This window comes from Apteryx rowi, unplaced genomic scaffold (genome assembly GCF_003343035.1).
Source record: "Apteryx rowi isolate R43461 unplaced genomic scaffold, aptRow1 scaffold_430, whole genome shotgun sequence".
Classification (NCBI taxonomy): domain Eukaryota; kingdom Metazoa; phylum Chordata; class Aves; order Apterygiformes; family Apterygidae; genus Apteryx; species Apteryx rowi.
The window spans coordinates 252596-268767 of NW_020450684.1; the positions used below are offsets into that span (position 1 = coordinate 252596).

Sequence of the window (16172 nt, forward strand, 5' to 3'; positions counted from 1 at the left end):
TTGCTAGGCACTGCCCAGACCCTGCCCACCACATGCTCAGCTCACAAGAACAGCTCRCCCACAGCAGTAAGGGCTGGCCCTCAAGGGCTTTGTGCATCTACATGCCACCTCTTCAGTGCTTTGATTTGCTTTTTGGGGGACAGTCATCCTCCTCCTACCCTCCACAAGCAGCTTTGGCAGATGTACCTTCTGCTTATTACAGATCAGCTTCCCAACCCGGTGCTGAAAGCAGGGTTGCAAGCCCAAAGGCAATATGGTGCACTCAAGTGCAAAACATCTGCTCTGCACTTAAGAGTTTTATTCAGGGCAATTTTCCTGCACAGTAGGCATCATGCTACACACCTCACCTTCCTCCTGCCAGCTCAGACCAGCCAGGTCAGGACTCTGAGGCACAGGCTGCAATTCCACTTACCAGAGCAGGTCAAGAGTCATCAAAAACAAAGCAAAAAGCATGCATAGCCCCACTGAGCTCTCCTGACATTACCCCACCTCTCATTTCTTGTTTCAGGATGCTCATTTGCATCCAGCACTGCTGATTAAATGGTTCAGTGATTTATAACTCATTTCACAGAAAATTCAGCAATTCTGAACAGATGGTGAGCCAGGGCAGTCAGATTTCTGGCATATGGGAGCTAAAGGTCTGCACAGAGGCTAGCAAAACAAAAGAGATCCGAGTTCTCCTCTTTCCTCCTCAACAAGGCTGGGGACACACCAAACCTCAACACAACTCTTGCAACACAGAGCTGGAAAAGCACCCACGCATCCTCTCAGGAGGAGCACAGCTTTGGTAGGAGGAGTTCTGGGTGCAATCCCAATCAGATATAAAATCCAATTCAGACCACAACCTATTTCTCTTTCACTGAAGAGCGGGTCATACAGGGAGGACAGTGGCAATGCTCTCCAAGGGAAACAGGAAACTAGGTTTTATCTTAAGGGCTGATAAGTGCAGAAGGAGACAGTTGCTGTAGTGCTTGACACAGCTAGGAAACACAAGTGAGAGTTAGTCAGTGTTGTGACAAAGCACTTTCTTACCAAATAAATGCAGCTTTTAAGTATTGCGTTTCACAGGGATGTTTTTCTGCCAGCTGAAATCAATCAAGGCTGGTACTGACTGACTCAAATGACACATGTAGTTTATGGCTGTTCTGTTGTATATAACATTGTATCAGAGTATTAATAACTAGAATTTGGAAAGCCATGGAACATTCCTGATTTATGCCTCTGGAGAATGTTTCAAAGCTTCAAAATTTCAGATCTGCTCTGTTTCTCTTGACATTTTGTTCCAAATCCTGTTATAACTTGCCAAGACACGAATGTCTGGGGTCCCAAGGAGATCTAACTGTATTTCTTGCTAATGCCAGGAGCAGAAGGACTCCAGGTTTGGCAATACAAACTTCTCCGAGTGCATCTCTAGCCCTGTCCCACCACCCTCAACATTGGCTGAGGCTACCTTGTGAGGGTGAGAAAACTAAGTCTGATGCTCTTCTTGCACAATACTAACTTCATACTTGCAGCTTTTTGCAAGAGAAAGAGGAGGCTTTATATAAGAATCTTTAAAAATCAGAGCATCTAGYGCTGTAAGAGGCAGGTACAGGGCCAAGCCCATATCAACTCTAAGCTTTGTGTTTTATTTCAGGAGATGACAATGCTGATAACTGTATCATCCTCCATTCAACCTGCTCCCCTTCGCCCCCACATTTCTCCCCCTCCCACCCTACCAAAGCCAGGGAARGACAACCTGCGGCTCCAGAGACTCCTGAAGAAAGCAGCTAAGAAGAACGCCGTGCTAGCGTCGGAGCAAGCCAAGTCCTTTCGGTCCAGTCTCTCCCCTGTGAACGAGGCCAGCCCCGACCTGGAGCACAATGGCAGCGCTCCCCCAGCAGAGACCCCCAAAACAACAAYGGCCCCCTCCATCAGCCTCCCATCCCGCTTCCCCATCCAGCCTGTCACCCACCGCGTTTCGTCCCCTTTCCGAAAAAGCAAGCCTTTCACGCTGACGGTCACCGAGCAAAGGCGCATTGCGGAACACCTCAGATTCACCACCTCTCCAGCACAYGAGCCAGGTGCTCCTGAGACTCCACAGCAACCTGAAGGCACAGATACCCAGCTTCCCTCTCCACAGGACTCATCTATATTCATTTTCCCCCAGCTTCCTTCTTCCACCACAACCAGTACAGAAAGGGCACCACAGGTTACCTGTATCACCAAGGTGCACACTTATTTCCATAGTGTCAAGGCACCCAAGGCTAAGACATCCACATCAAACCAGACCCAAGCAACCTGCAGCAATGAGGACAAAAGGCCTTCTTCTCCAGCACCTGAAGTGAGCCGTGCTGAATCCTCTCCAGGACAGATACCTGCCCTGCTTGGTGACAGCAAGACCATGGCTTCCCCTCCCACCCTGGAGCCTCACCCACTTTCTCCTACAAAGGCAGGACCTCCTAGTCAAGCTCCCAGGCCTGCACCACACGAAGAGTCTGTCAAAGCCCCTTACCCCAAACTCAGCACCTCTGATGCCCACTCCAATAAGCCTACAACCCTTGGAAGCAACACAGAAATATCTGGATCAGAAAGAGTGTCCGAGTCACCCAAGCAGCACAGTGAGACCCCAAGACCATCAATACCCAGTGCTCCTCAGAGGCAAGTACCTGCAGAGGCAGCAACCCCAGCACAAGTCRACACTACGGGGGCCATCCCCACAGAAACGAAGGCAGAACATGCCATTCCCCCTCAGCTGACCCCCAGCGTACCAAACACCAGCCCACCCCTCAAAGCTGAGCCAACACTGCCAGTGGTGGAAGAAGCAAAACCTCCTGGAGCCAATGTTAGTGGCTGGTATCGCCTCAAGAAGCACTTGATAGTGCAGCCAGAGGCACCCAGCTTCCCGGAGCCTGAACTAGCCAAGCAGGGGCTGGAGGAAGCAAGCCATGGGAAAGCCAGCTCTCAAGCAAGCACCAGTCAAGACAGCCAGCTGGTTAAATCAAGGGCCACAAGGATGTGGGATGCCATTTTATACCAGATGACAGTCAGGAAGAAGCAGCAAGCAGAAGGAAAAAAAGTGCAGAAGGAAGAAGGCTTCTCTTTCCCTCGCCGCTTACCCATTCTTCTATATAAACCACGCTTCGATGCCCGGAAGCTGAAGGAGCTGGCTGCCAAACCCATGACAAAGATCACCACCATGTTTGAGGTGGGCCGGTACGGATCTAAAATGACCGAAGAGCGCACCAAGAGCTTTAAYAGAATGGCATCAGGATGGTCAGTCAACTGAAGCCAAGCCACTYCACCAGGCCCACATCTCCAGAGGTTCCTGCAGGACACCAAGCAAGAGAGTACCTATGACTAGGTTTTTTTGCCAGATGGAGCCAAGTATAAGGAAAAAAATGAATAAAATAAAGCCCCTCTGAGCCAGCAGCCTTGCACTGAGGGTTTAAGGGTTACTCCGTATGTATATGAACTTAAACGCATAACATACCACATCCACAGGTCAGGAGCCAGGAAAGATAGACAAACATATACATTTTGTTTTAAAAGAGCCCACTACAAACATTGTACACAGGGATAGAGGGGAGAAAGGAGAGGCACACAGCAAAGAGGACAAATTGCCTGTAGAARAATAAAAAGTTTAGAGGAAGGTGATGGAATGTGAGTTTATTTTGTGTTTATTTAAGAACAGTAGAAGTCCTAGAAACAAAAGGACTTGTAGATGAGACAGCATGAAGGAATCTGCATTGCTCCATATCTCCTCCCCATGTGGGGAGTCTCAGACTGAACTCTTAAAAAGCTWATACATCGTCCCCTTAGCTTCTCTGCTCAAGGTGCGAGCAGAGGGCACCCTGCACCTGCTTGCTTAGAGAGAGATGGAAATGTGTCCGTTCATATAAGAAACGGGCAAGGGACAACACAGGATCTAATCCTTCCAGCCCTCACATAGCAGTTCCCCCATCTAGAAAACTGGGCATCACCATTTAAAGTCATTCTACATCATTCTGCTAAATTTTAGTGCGTAGAAGACCTACCAGGCTCAGGACAGGACACAGTTTTCTTGGTGCATGCCCTGGCCATTCCAATTTCAAAATACTTGGTTCTCCTGCTAGCAGTCTTATTTTGCAATGGGCCATTCCGTTTTCAGTACTCACCCTTGGCACTCCATAGGCCCCAGACTTTGAAAGCAGAAACACTGGCGATCAGCTATTTCTGTTTCTCAAGGGAATTTGTCATATGGTGGAATGTTTAAACATACCAATCCTATATCAGCTACGTAGAGCCTCGATAGGAAATCTGATACACAGCTCTTTACATTCTCTTCCCGTGCAGAGGATATGGAGCTGACTGGAATTTCCCCAAGCCAAACCGGGAGAAGGGGTGCAGGGAAAAGGCCACTTTTGCCTTTTTGAAGTCTTCCAATTTTGTAATGGTGCTATAAAAAAAAGAACTCGCTCACAGTCAAACCTTCACTGAAGTTTTCCCTTTAGTGGTAGTCTCCTTTCCTTCTGTTTTGTATCYACTTCCCTACTCCAGGGAAGAATTTAAAAGGTAAAGTAAGACCAAGTGTCTAAAGCTTGAATTTCTCCTCCCGTCTTCTCCTCCAGCCTCCAGTCTTCTCCAAGTAAAAGCTGAGAATAGTTGCATGGTGGAATAGAAACACTTAGAACAACCGAAAATCAGATCTAACCACATTGGTAGAGATAAAATCCCAAGGGATGCAACAGAAAAGGGCCATACTGCAGGCAAGACAGTATGTTTAAGGGTTTTCCCCTTCCCTCTCAATTTTCTAATCCTTTGCTTCATGGTAGCCTGTTCAGAGGGAGCAAAACTGAGTCCGATGCTCCTCAGATTTCTGAGGAAAATGGCCATCATTTGACTTTGTCAGGGCCTTTGAACTAGTATAAAAGTTGTGTTTGGCAGGGAGGAGTATTCGGCAGGCTGGAAACAGATCAGCGGTCAGGGTGACTGCCAGATCAGCCTTTGCAGGATAAGTTRACATGCTATGAGACAGGGCAACAGGGAAAGACCTACACAGCAACAAGAAGAGTGCAGCTTAGACAATGTAAAATGCCTAACGTTAATGCAGATAAAGACTACCTTACCACAGTGATAAAATGGCACCTCACTGTGGAAGAGTTTGCTCCTTTTCCTGCAAGGAAGGGCTATACCAGCATAAAACAACTTCACAAGTAATTGCATCCACCCTATGGGAATTTTGGCAGTGGCCTCTCTTGCAGGATAGGGCTGGCTCGGAGGCAATCTCCTTTAACTTTCCACCTAAAGGTTTCAAAATGCCGTCCCCATTTTTAACTTCTGTTGGTTGCAGCTTGAAGTCATCCACTGTTTGTGACCTTCTTCAGGAGTGGTCAAGAGTTCACTCCTCAAACAAGACTCACTTGGCTGGCAACCCTTTTGCGTCCTAGCATGCAGTAACCTCTCTTATCATGCTTGGGAGGAAAAAAAAAAGCACCAGAAACATGTACTTAACACAAAAATGCACTGGATGCCCARTAAGAGCAGCCACGCTAGAGCACAGATAGATGGACACATACGCAAGAGTCAGCCCTCACAAAATCCATGCTACTATCACCAAGCCAAGCAACCGATACTGATTACAGCCAAGCATGAACTTGGACAGAGAGGATGGTTTCCAAAGCAACTGTGTTTTAACCCRTTTTGTCCCACAGCAACGGTGACCCAGAACAAACCAGCAACTTGCACACACAGCGATGAGGAAAGGCCCATGGGTGCCTGCTGGTGCCTCCGTGAGCCTTACAGCGGCTGGGCACCCCACCAGGCTGCGTTCCCGGCYGAGCCCCTGGGCAGCCGCACAGACCGAGGGGTCCGCTCACGGCGAGAGCAACGCCCGCCATGGGAACTAGAGGAAGGCAGATCTGACCACGTGGTTGAGCCTTCTGCGCTGAGAGAGACAGGCAGAGATGCAAAGCAGGTCCAGCGAGTACCGCAAAGATAGACCCAGGCATGAGAACGGAGACAAGCGAACAGATGCCCGGAGGCAAGAGGAGGTCTCTGCTGCGGGTTTTTATTAGCAGCTTTTGCAGCATGTYGCAGCCTGCGCCGAGCAGGCAGAGCAAGGGAAGGGGAACACCACTGGGCTCAGGTTTAGGTTGTTATTCAATGTCAGACCGCCTCAGGCCATCAGTAAGAGCCTAAACTGCCACTTAGAGAAAAACCTCTTGCTCCACAGCCTGCTCAGAGGGCATGCAGCTCAGAAAGGGGGAGAGGGAGGAAGAACTGCAGCTGTCCTCATGCAACTAGAAAGCTAATGAGGGTGGTGCCAAGTGAGTGACAGCAGGGTGAACCAGAAGGGTTTTGGAGCAGAAGGCAAGCAYAAAGGGACCTGGCAATGGGGGGGAAAAAAGGATGAACATAGTTAACAGGGCAGTAGTAGGGTAGGGAGGAAGAGTCTGGAGAGTGGGGACCTTTCAGCATATAAAACAGCCAACTAACAACCCAAGAATAGGAACAAGTCCAAATCCTCAAGCTATTTCAGTCCTTTTTGCTATTTGCAGCTAGACAAATCATTTCTTGTGAGCGAGCCCATAGGGCATCAGGGCTGTGCAGTGGCCATCTGGGATACCGGGCAGATCCTAGAGGATGCCCTGTTGCAGCCACCAGCCTCTCAAGAGAGGCCAGAGCCAAGGGCTGTTTCCTCAGAGCTGCTTGCAGAAGCTCAGGTAGGACAAACCAAACCTGCCAAGATGCTTGCTATTAGAATCAAAGCTCAACAGGATCCCACTCAGTGCATCAAAGCAGATTTCAGAAGGAAGAAGGGGGCTGATCAAAGAGAAGACTTTAAAACTGKTTTCTGGAAGCAACAGCCAGAGAAGCAAGCTGAGGATACAGTCCTGCAGGCTCCTTCTTCATTATATCTAGAAATGTAATTATGGACAGACTTGGGTTTGTACTGCTGCTCATCTCAAAACAGCCTTCAAGAGAGCTTCTTTCCTAAAGGAGCACACAAAGAGGGGGAAAAAATGCTGCACTTGGAAGCCAGCTCCTTGGAAAAAAATTAAAGAACAGTCCCAGAAGGATTCGAAAACAAAGAAGGTGCTTTGTAGCAGAAAGAGCTATTTATAAGCTTGGTTATGAAATAAAGTTTTTATTATTGTAGAAAAAGAAAAAAAAGGAAAGAGAAAAAGCTTGTTTCTCTCCCCACCCAACATCCTGTCCTCTCACAGTGCCAGATGCTGCCCAGTTGGATCCAACCAGTTATCACATCCCTCTATGCCAGTTCCTTCTTTCTGCCACAACCCTCTCATCCACTCAAGATAACACCAGGATATCCATTAACACAAGCACAATAAGTGCATGCGATCCAAAGACCATTTCAAGAGGGCTCAAAGACAGCATCCCAGCGTTGCCTCCCCACTAGCTATGCATCAGCACAAGGTCCTTTCTGCTCTGTTGGTCCACCCAGTACAGCAGATGTTCATTTCCCCCCTGCTACAACCCTACTACAGACCAGTTCCAAGAGGTCACTAAAATCATTACAAAGTTTTCCCCTAATTAATTCAGTAAATCGTTGAATTAGATCCTGGAAACATTCAGATCTCAGGACTATATCAGCCCCTATGCTCAGCAGGAATGACCTCCAGCTAGTACTTCTCTTTGCAATATAAGAGATCACAAGAATAAACATTAGAGACTGTTCCTTTGAACAAGCAAAGGGAAACCGATCTTCATCCAAATAGCATTAGCGAAGGGACTTGTTTKGCAGATTAAACTAACAGGGTATCCAGCTTCCTAGAAGTATCAGAAAGTGGGCCTCTGTGTGCCCACTTCCTTCCAGCTCAGGAAGTCAGATATTTGCCCAGAAACAAGGCTCCAGCTGTTATCATATGGTACCTTGCAACTCATCCAAGTTTAGTTGGCAGAAACAACCCAAACATCTTGCCAGAASACTACCAGGAGTTGATTATGCAGCACAAGGTCATAACTAACCTACCTGGTTAATGGGTTCTCCAGGCACCTTATTGCTCTGTTGCATCATCTATCAGCACTTTCTTGTACTGGCCGTGGCCTGTTGCAACAAATTTATACTTTTTCCCAGGAGTGGACTGAACAGGACAGAAAGAAATAGCCAAAGTCAGCATTTTTCCTCCTCACACAGGCAGTCAAGATCAAACACCCAAAGCTAGGGGAGCACACGAGAATCTCCAGCTTCATATTATCTAGGACAGTTATTAATTAGTTAGGACAGTCGCTTAGAATCCTGGAGGGCTTTGAGACAGCCACTGCCTATGGAGTGCTCCTCTCCTACCCCTTCCACAAACTCCTTGCATAGACAGAATGACAGACCACCCGTTTCTGGAAATGTAAGGCAATACAGCAGGTGTAGGATGCATAAGAGGGAAGGGAAGGTGCAAAGCAGGGTGTCGTGGGGAGAGCTCATCAAGGAGCCCTCCGAGCCAGCATTCTTGCAGGGTTGCTTTCACCCACAGCAAGTACCAGTTTTATCTACTGTGTACTGGCAGCAGTACTATCAAGGAATGTCCAGGCTGAGTGAGAGATCAGAGTATATTATCTGCAGACAATTAGGGCAGCAGCTGCTTCCTGCATTTTAATATGCATTTCCACAAACATATCACTGGGCACAAAACCCCAAATCCACCTGCAAACGCCGATACTGTCTTAGATTGAGTTCCACTTAATTTTCAATGTTTCTTTGTAATCTCAAGATTAAGAGGCATAACAAGAGCAAAGTCCCTCATACTTGCAGTTCAGTTTTAGCCTGAAAAACCAGGGCTCCCAACTCATTACTTGGGAACAATGCACTATTCAAGAGATCTTTCAGTATTACTAGTTATAATAAAAATAGTGGCAAAAGTCATGTTAAGACTGAAGCTATAGCAGCTAACTGTTGGGAAGAGCTCTCTTATGGTCTAGATATGCAAATGATTTGGTGGATACAGGCAATCCCCATCCATACAGACCTTTTCTTCTTCACAAAAGAGGAAGTACTTCAGTACTTGCACAGATACTAACTTACCTTGATATTGGTCTCAGGTTTGGGATTGCCCTTCTGTTCCCAAAGGCTTCTTTTACTCACGATGTCTCCAGCCACAATATCCTGAGAAGAGGTTGTTCTCATTACCCTTCACTGGCAATGAAGCTGAACATGCTTTTTTTCACATCCCTTTCAAACCCACACATCTGACCTCTTTTAATACATAACRTCACATTGTCTGACCTATGACAGCTGCAGCTAAAACCCAAGACTATGAAAACTTCTTCCTATTCCCAATATATCTTAGGTTTTTCCCTTTCTCAGTCTCTTCCACAGGAGACTGGATCAGAGATCCAAGATGTTTATTTTCTTAAATTCGTTAACTATTTAAGACATGTTAACATCAAGAAACTGTTATGTGGAAATAATTTTGCTCACATAAACATAGATTTGCAAGCCATGTGTTTCAGAATCACCCTCACTCTCAGGGGCCAGAAAATGAAATTACCAAGAAAACAATACACAATATTCTTTGCATTTTTCAAGTTTGCAAGATTTATCTTGATGATAGATCCAACTTAGTGCTCAACAACTGGAGTTCAGTCGAGTCCCCACGATAAAAGTTGCACCATTTCTCCACCAGCTGCATTAATTCCCATTTCAAGACARAGGCTCAACCAGCTTGGGAGGTTTTCCTAGCTGTACCACTGAGGAACAATTCAGGACCCTAGCAGAGATGAATCTAAGCTCTGAGGTACAAGGTCTTAGATGCTGATGAAAGGGACCAAGTCCCTAATATCAAGACTTTTAGAGCCCTGGCTCCATGCTGTCTGCTGCTGGTTAGCATGACCAATGAGCCATATAAACAGGCTGTTACACTCATACAGGGCAAGTGTAATGCACGTTGCATGCAGAGGTCAACCCTTTTTCTCCTGCACAGACAGGGTAGGTCATGCAAGTGCCTTACCTTACAGGTTGGCGACTTCACGGAGGACTGAGCTGCAACCTCTCCAGTCTCCCAGAGGCTTTTTGTGCTGGCTACCACCATGCTTGTGGTGGGAATGTCAAGGGATGGTTGTCGGATGGGTTTTGGAGCCTTTGTGGATGTCTGGAAAATAAATGGAGAATGAACACCATCAGGGAACTTCTCAGCTCCAAACCTGTATTTTCTCTGTAATTGGAAGTCCTCAGGGATGAGGGGATGTGAAAGGAGACTTGAAGGGCCTTGCTATTCCCTGCCAGATGTTTTCACCCAGTAGTCAGGGAACATGAGGAAACAAGGATGCAGTGGTTCACAGAAGAAATCTACTTTATCCCTTGAAAGTTTCTAGAGATAGGAGACAGGGGTGCTCCGATCCAAGGAGAGGCAACTTGGTTGTCACCTTGCAGATGGTGGGACTAAGAAGTAGGCCAGGAGAACGATACCTTGCAAAGAGGGCTCCTTGGAGGGTGGGGACAGAGAGCTAGGCCAGTGCAACACAGCCACTCACCTCAATGGCCTGCGTGTATTGCTCCAGTCTATCATCTATCTTCGATACAGGAAGGGGAGGCTGGGTCTTCTTTATGCTGTTACTGGAGAGAAAAGCAGAGGAATAAGGCAACCCCCTTGTGGGAAGGACTCCAGTGCCTCGGRCAGGATTTTGAGGGCCACAGGCAGTCTGGCATCGTCACCCACCCTCTCAGCAGAGCCCTCAGGCATCCTTCATTTGAAACAAGGGGTCTGCTTTACCCTAACTCCCCAACAACCCTAGAGATACCTTTTCTTTATTGAGCGGTTCAGCGATTCAGTTCTGTCYGTGATCTAAAAGTGGGAGAAAGAAGACAAGGATATTACTTCTCCACAGACCTTGGATGAATGTGTATCACCTTGGTTGACCATAGTCCAGCCACTTTCCTTTTCTGCTCCCTCACCCAAATTTTGGGCAGAAATGCCTCACTCAATTCTGTACTCCCACCCAGGCCACTGACRGACAGTGAGCATCCCCTTTACTTTTTGTTTTTGGAGGTAAGCGAGAAGAGTTCCTCTCAAAAGCTCCAGTACACAGAAGCAGCCCAACCAAATTCAGGGGCAAACCAACATGCAACTTGACTGACAGCTCAAGCAGCAACTAGGGCCATTTTCTCTAATCCTTCCATTCAAGGACCAGGTATCTTCTCTCAGACACTTGGTTTCCTTGCCATACCCAAGGGAGACAAAGTGGCAGGTGAGAAAAGGCAGGGAAAAAAAGCTAGAGGCACTGCCAGCCAAGGCTGCAGAAGAAGAGCCAAGCATGAGAACAATACAGGCATGAGTTACAGCAGCTTATCCACACCAGAGAGGGCAATTTAGTGCTCAGAGCCTCCTGCAAGGCAACTCTTCCAGGCAAGCCATCAGGGAAGAGTTTTGCACAAGATGCTCCTGTGTCCTGTGCAAGAATTGTTTGACAGGAAGGCAAGCAAACACTTCACAACCACTGAAATAGGCTGAAATGTTGCTAAACTTCACAGCTCTTTCATGGCCCAGAAAACAAGAACACAGAGACACAATCACTTTCAAGTCAAAGGGTAGCGTATTTTTTTTAGCAGCAAGTCCTACAGACCCAAGGATCAGCAACCAAGTAACAAGGAGCCATTCCCCTGTACATCACTGCTTGTGCCATGGGAAATGTTACCTACCTGTCAGCAGATAAAAAGCAGTGCTAAATGCTCATTTTAAGGAGCTTTCAGGAAGCCAGTGCTAAATTTTAACTGATCAGAAGACAAGGCAGCATCACGGAGAGGACACGTTTAACAGCGGCATGGAAGAGTGCAAGGCCCATTAGGGGAGAGCACAGCAATCAACAAACTGCAGCCTGGGCTAACCGGGATGTGCTCAGGAGAAGCGCTCTGCCGGGTCCTAACACAGCAGCGTGACATATATCCCACCAGCAAGCAGTTTGCACCTGGCAGGCTGTCTGCCTGCTGGCACCTTGCTCCTTCAGGCAGCGCAGGAGGAACCGATGCTTGCCTCTGAGCCATGACTTCGGAGACTGGGTTCTCACCCTCCACTTGCCTTTCCCTCTAGGCCGTTGACAGCAGGGTTGCACCTTGCTATGGTGCCACAGCAGCTGAACGGCCACCTCAGGTAGATCCTTGTCCATGTCTCAGCTTCTCTGCCACAAGCAGATAAGCTATCAACAGGAAAAGCTCTTGCCTTTTCGCTGGAATCAGTATTTCTGCTGAGCGACCCAAGGCCAAAACACCTTCCTGGTGGTCAATTTAATTCTTAGCATTCGCATAAAACCCTACTAGCTGGAATGTAAAGATCCTCCTTTCTTTGGAAAGATTCCAAGCTCATATTTTTCCTGAACAGCTTTACATTCAGCTTTGTGTATTCATGAGCTCTGACATCACCATTATAAAAAAAACCCTGTATTTCTTACCCTTTCCCTGGGCTAATCCTAGCAACAGCAGTTAAGCTCAGATCCGGAAGTTATGTGAGTTTKGGGGCTGCAATGCCGAAAGTTTCAGCACATAAAAGGCATTGGAAGAGTTTCCCACATTTCCCCACTGGTCCCTCTCCAGGGATCTGCTTTGGCCACCCCCACCCCACTTTTAAACCTAACATTAGCATGTGGCCTGCATCCAAACCCTCTTTTGCTCCCCACATTTTATTTGATTTTAAAAGGCCTCTCCATACAGAGCAGTAATCTGATGGTTATAGATGATGAAACGTTCTTCCTACTACTTATTTCCTGTTGCAAGAGGAAGCACTCAATTCTCCCTGTCTGGAAATATTGACTAAGAAACAAATAGTGCAGATCTCAATGCAAAAAAAGCAAGGATAATACCAATAGCAGGTTAACAGGCTACCCAGACTCCTCMCCATTTCCCCCAGAGCTAATACCAACAAGCTTACAGCTTAGAGGGAAAGACAAAAAGCCATACACTACAGAAACCACTTATCTGCCTCTGTTGTATTTGAAAGCACATGCACAGAACTAAGGATTTGTACCAAATGCAACAGAAGTCACAAGATGCAATTCAGATGTTGTCAAAAATTGAAGTTTCACATGACTGCGTCAATTCTGACAGATGTGGGYAGGAAAGGACAAGCTGTTTCAGAGACCAGGAATTCAAGTCTGTTTAAAAAAACATTTAAGTGATATTTTCTGATTTTATTCCAAGTTAGATAGGGAAATTCCAATGCTTCATGTTTTTTCTTGGAAGAGAAGCTTAATTTTCTCATCAAATAAGACACAGGAGCTTAATCAAATTCACAAGCTTAAGATACATACATCTTTCTTACTATTATAACGTTCCCTGAAGTCTTCACCGAACTTTAGAGATTCATGGCGATTGGCAACGCATACACATACAGCTAGAGACAGCTGTGGCCTCAAACAGTTTACAGTTCAGGTAGACAAAGTAGGAGGACAGGAGTTTCCATGTTACAAACAAGGCAGATGAGGCAGACAGATTAAGTGATTTGTCCAAGTCTGTAGCAGAAGTGGAAACAGAATTCACACCCTACATTACCACAACGTCATCTTCCCTCGTTCTTAATTACGTGCCCTATCGTAGTATTTGTCATTGCCTCCAGACCRGCCCTGTGAACACAAACCTTGGTGGAGCACACCGCAGTGTGATCAGAGCACAGCTCCTCCTCCTCCTCCAGGCTGGCAGGGCTTGGAGCTTTCTGGCGTTTTTCTGGTGTTTCCTCCTCTTCATTTCTCCTTCTCTTCTTTTCCTGAGTGCAGAAAATGAACAAGCCAAGAAGTGAGCTGGTCAAAATGCTTATTACAACAAAAGTGATTTTTTCCCCCCCCCCTTTCCCAGGTTTACTCCCTTGCACTAAATGAATACTCAGACACAAAGCTTTGAGTTCGCATCTTCCCATGTTGAAACATCCAGGAAGAACCTCATGTGTGAATTTAAATAAATAAGTAAGCAGACAAGTTTGGCAGGTTCAAGGTTCCAGAATGACATGGAAAGGAGTCCTTGCATCAGTTACTAAAGGCTTCTTCCCACTATTGAGAAAGGAAGACATGAATTTCTCATTTAGAAGCTGTCAGGAGAGAGAGTAGCTGCCTTTAGAATAAAGGGCTACAAAGGCTCACATACAGCCACTGTATGCTTTTGCATTTGGACTGTGTAGCAAGTCAAAAATCCATTTACAACAAAAGAGCTAAAGCTCAGCAACCCAAGATATTTGCACACAGCTCAAGTTTTGGCTTTGTCTCTCATTTACCAGGAATTACACCTTGCTGAAAGAGCAGAGATAGAAAACCTCAGCTGGGAGCAAGGCAAGATTTGCAGATACATCAAGCCAAAGTGCTTCAAAGGTGCAACAAAGGTTAAAGAGAGAAAAACAAGTAGTAAAATCAAGGTTTGAGGACTCCTAAAGAGCTATTCACTGTTCACAAAACCACAGGAGAAATAATAGCACTTCCTTCTTGGCGCTTGCATGGGCTTGAATAAACCGCTACGAACTCTGGGAGTAGATACACCACCTAGGAAGAGGGAGAGGTTGCCCACAGTGACACCCCAGCAACACACATAGGTAAGAATGGGACAGGCCCCATGTTACACCCACACACCACGTCTACGTGGGCCCAGCACCCATCAGTGTAAAGTGCATTGGCAAGCTGAGTTTCTCAGCAGCCACCAGCCATGGCCCTCCCACCAGACCTACAGAGAGGAACAGGCCAGCTCCTCCTGGTCCAACCTCCTGCTCAGCTCTCTCCTCCTCCTGTTGCTCTTGGACATCATCTTCCTCATGGCTCTGCCTCTCCTCCTCCCTCACTACCATATTCTCTTCCCGGATCTCCTCCGGGCTTTCCTGATCCAGCTGAATCTGCTCCAGTTTGACCTCAGCTTCCCTCACACCACCGTCCTCTTCCTCATATGACTGTCGTGGAGACCTAGACATGGGGGAAGAGAAGTCAGAAAAGCAAAACGTGTTGTTATGAGCCTACAGACACTATCAGGTGCCTCAGTCCTCTAGAAACCCAGTTTTATCATTCCCCCAAGCATACAACTACTGGGAGTTTTAAACCAGGGCTCAGAGCCACTTTTGTGGTCCTGTCTGGGTTCCTCACTCCCAGCCAGACATTAAGAGCGGTCACATCACACGGCTGCCAGTGCCAGGCTCACACAGGCCTAGGAAAACCCAGCAAAAAATAAAGCAGCCCCAAAGCAGCCAGGGTCACCAAGAGCCTTGGTGTGGGTAAAGATTACAACGGGGTTTTTACAAATTCCTATAGGTCTCAGAGCCTGCAGAGAGGAGACCCGCTAGTATTTTTTTAGTGATCAGATTTGCAAAAGCAGAACAGCCCACGCACTTGGGCACAGAGACAGTGGGAGCAGACACCTAACCCCAGAGCTCTCACTGGCTCATGGTTTTACACCAGGATGTTATTGCCATCTTGCATTCTCCAGCTGGAGAAGAGCTTTCTCCTCCCACCCATTTCTTAGAAAATTGCCTGGCTTGCAACAGCAGCTGTGGGTCCTCTGACAGCAAGGCTAGAAAGCTGGCTAGCAGGCGGCTGCTGGAGCACAGGGGTGACTCACTGCTTCTGCCTCACCATCCAGCACCAAAACATGGGAGAAGCTCAAACTACAGTTTTCCACCACCCAGCTCTCTGCTGCCGCTGGCAAGGCAGTTCACAAAGCAGCCACCTTCCAGCCCTCCTCACCGACCACACAGGGAAACATTTTGGCCRGATATATGCTGCATATCCTGGTGTGCTGGCCTTGCTACCAGTCATCCTCCCAAGACAGTAAGGTCACTCACAGCAAACAGGCTCTGAGGGCTTCACAGCCCAGGTAACCAGCTTCTTTAGCCAAGGCGCCTCAGCCAGCAATGCCTACAGCTAAAGGGCAAGCCTGCGTTAAGCATTCAGGCCAACAGACACGACACTGTGTACGGGATGCCTTTATAACATCGCAGCTCTGTACGGGAAGCAGCTAGCCAGGCACATCATCGCAAAGGCAACGGGCACATCCCAGCTCTCACCTTCCTACACGCAACTTACAGCTGCGGGGACGCAGCTCTCCCCCCGCAAAGGGGCACAACGCCTGAAGGACGGGAGAACCTGCCTTAGCACCAGGGAGCTCCRGGGACGCACCAGCCCTTTCGGCTCCACCCAGCAGAGAGCAGCCGCCTCCGTTCTCTCACTCACAGCTACAGCCCAAACATCCATCACGAGAAAAACGGAGTTCGCTCCCTACCCAGTTAAGCAGGAAAGAGCGGAGC

General features: G+C 47.5%; 1 protein-coding gene across 1 annotated transcript in view; it reads right to left on the reverse strand.

Annotated features, from left to right (window-relative positions):
- Nucleotides 1–16172, reverse strand: part of LSP1 (lymphocyte specific protein 1) — a 52013-nt gene that overhangs the window by 3509 nt on the left and 32332 nt on the right. Inside the window, exons 4-10 of the mRNA XM_026076440.1 lie at nt 14643–14838; nt 13539–13664; nt 10714–10757; nt 10447–10528; nt 9924–10064; nt 8999–9079; nt 7955–8066 (exon numbers count right to left, since the gene is read on the reverse strand). Coding sequence (XP_025932225.1) covers nt 7980–8066; nt 8999–9079; nt 9924–10064; nt 10447–10528; nt 10714–10757; nt 13539–13664; nt 14643–14838 — 757 coding nt within the window. The 3' untranslated portion in view covers nt 7955–7979. The remainder of the gene's footprint in view (nt 1–7954; nt 8067–8998; nt 9080–9923; nt 10065–10446; nt 10529–10713; nt 10758–13538; nt 13665–14642; nt 14839–16172) is intronic.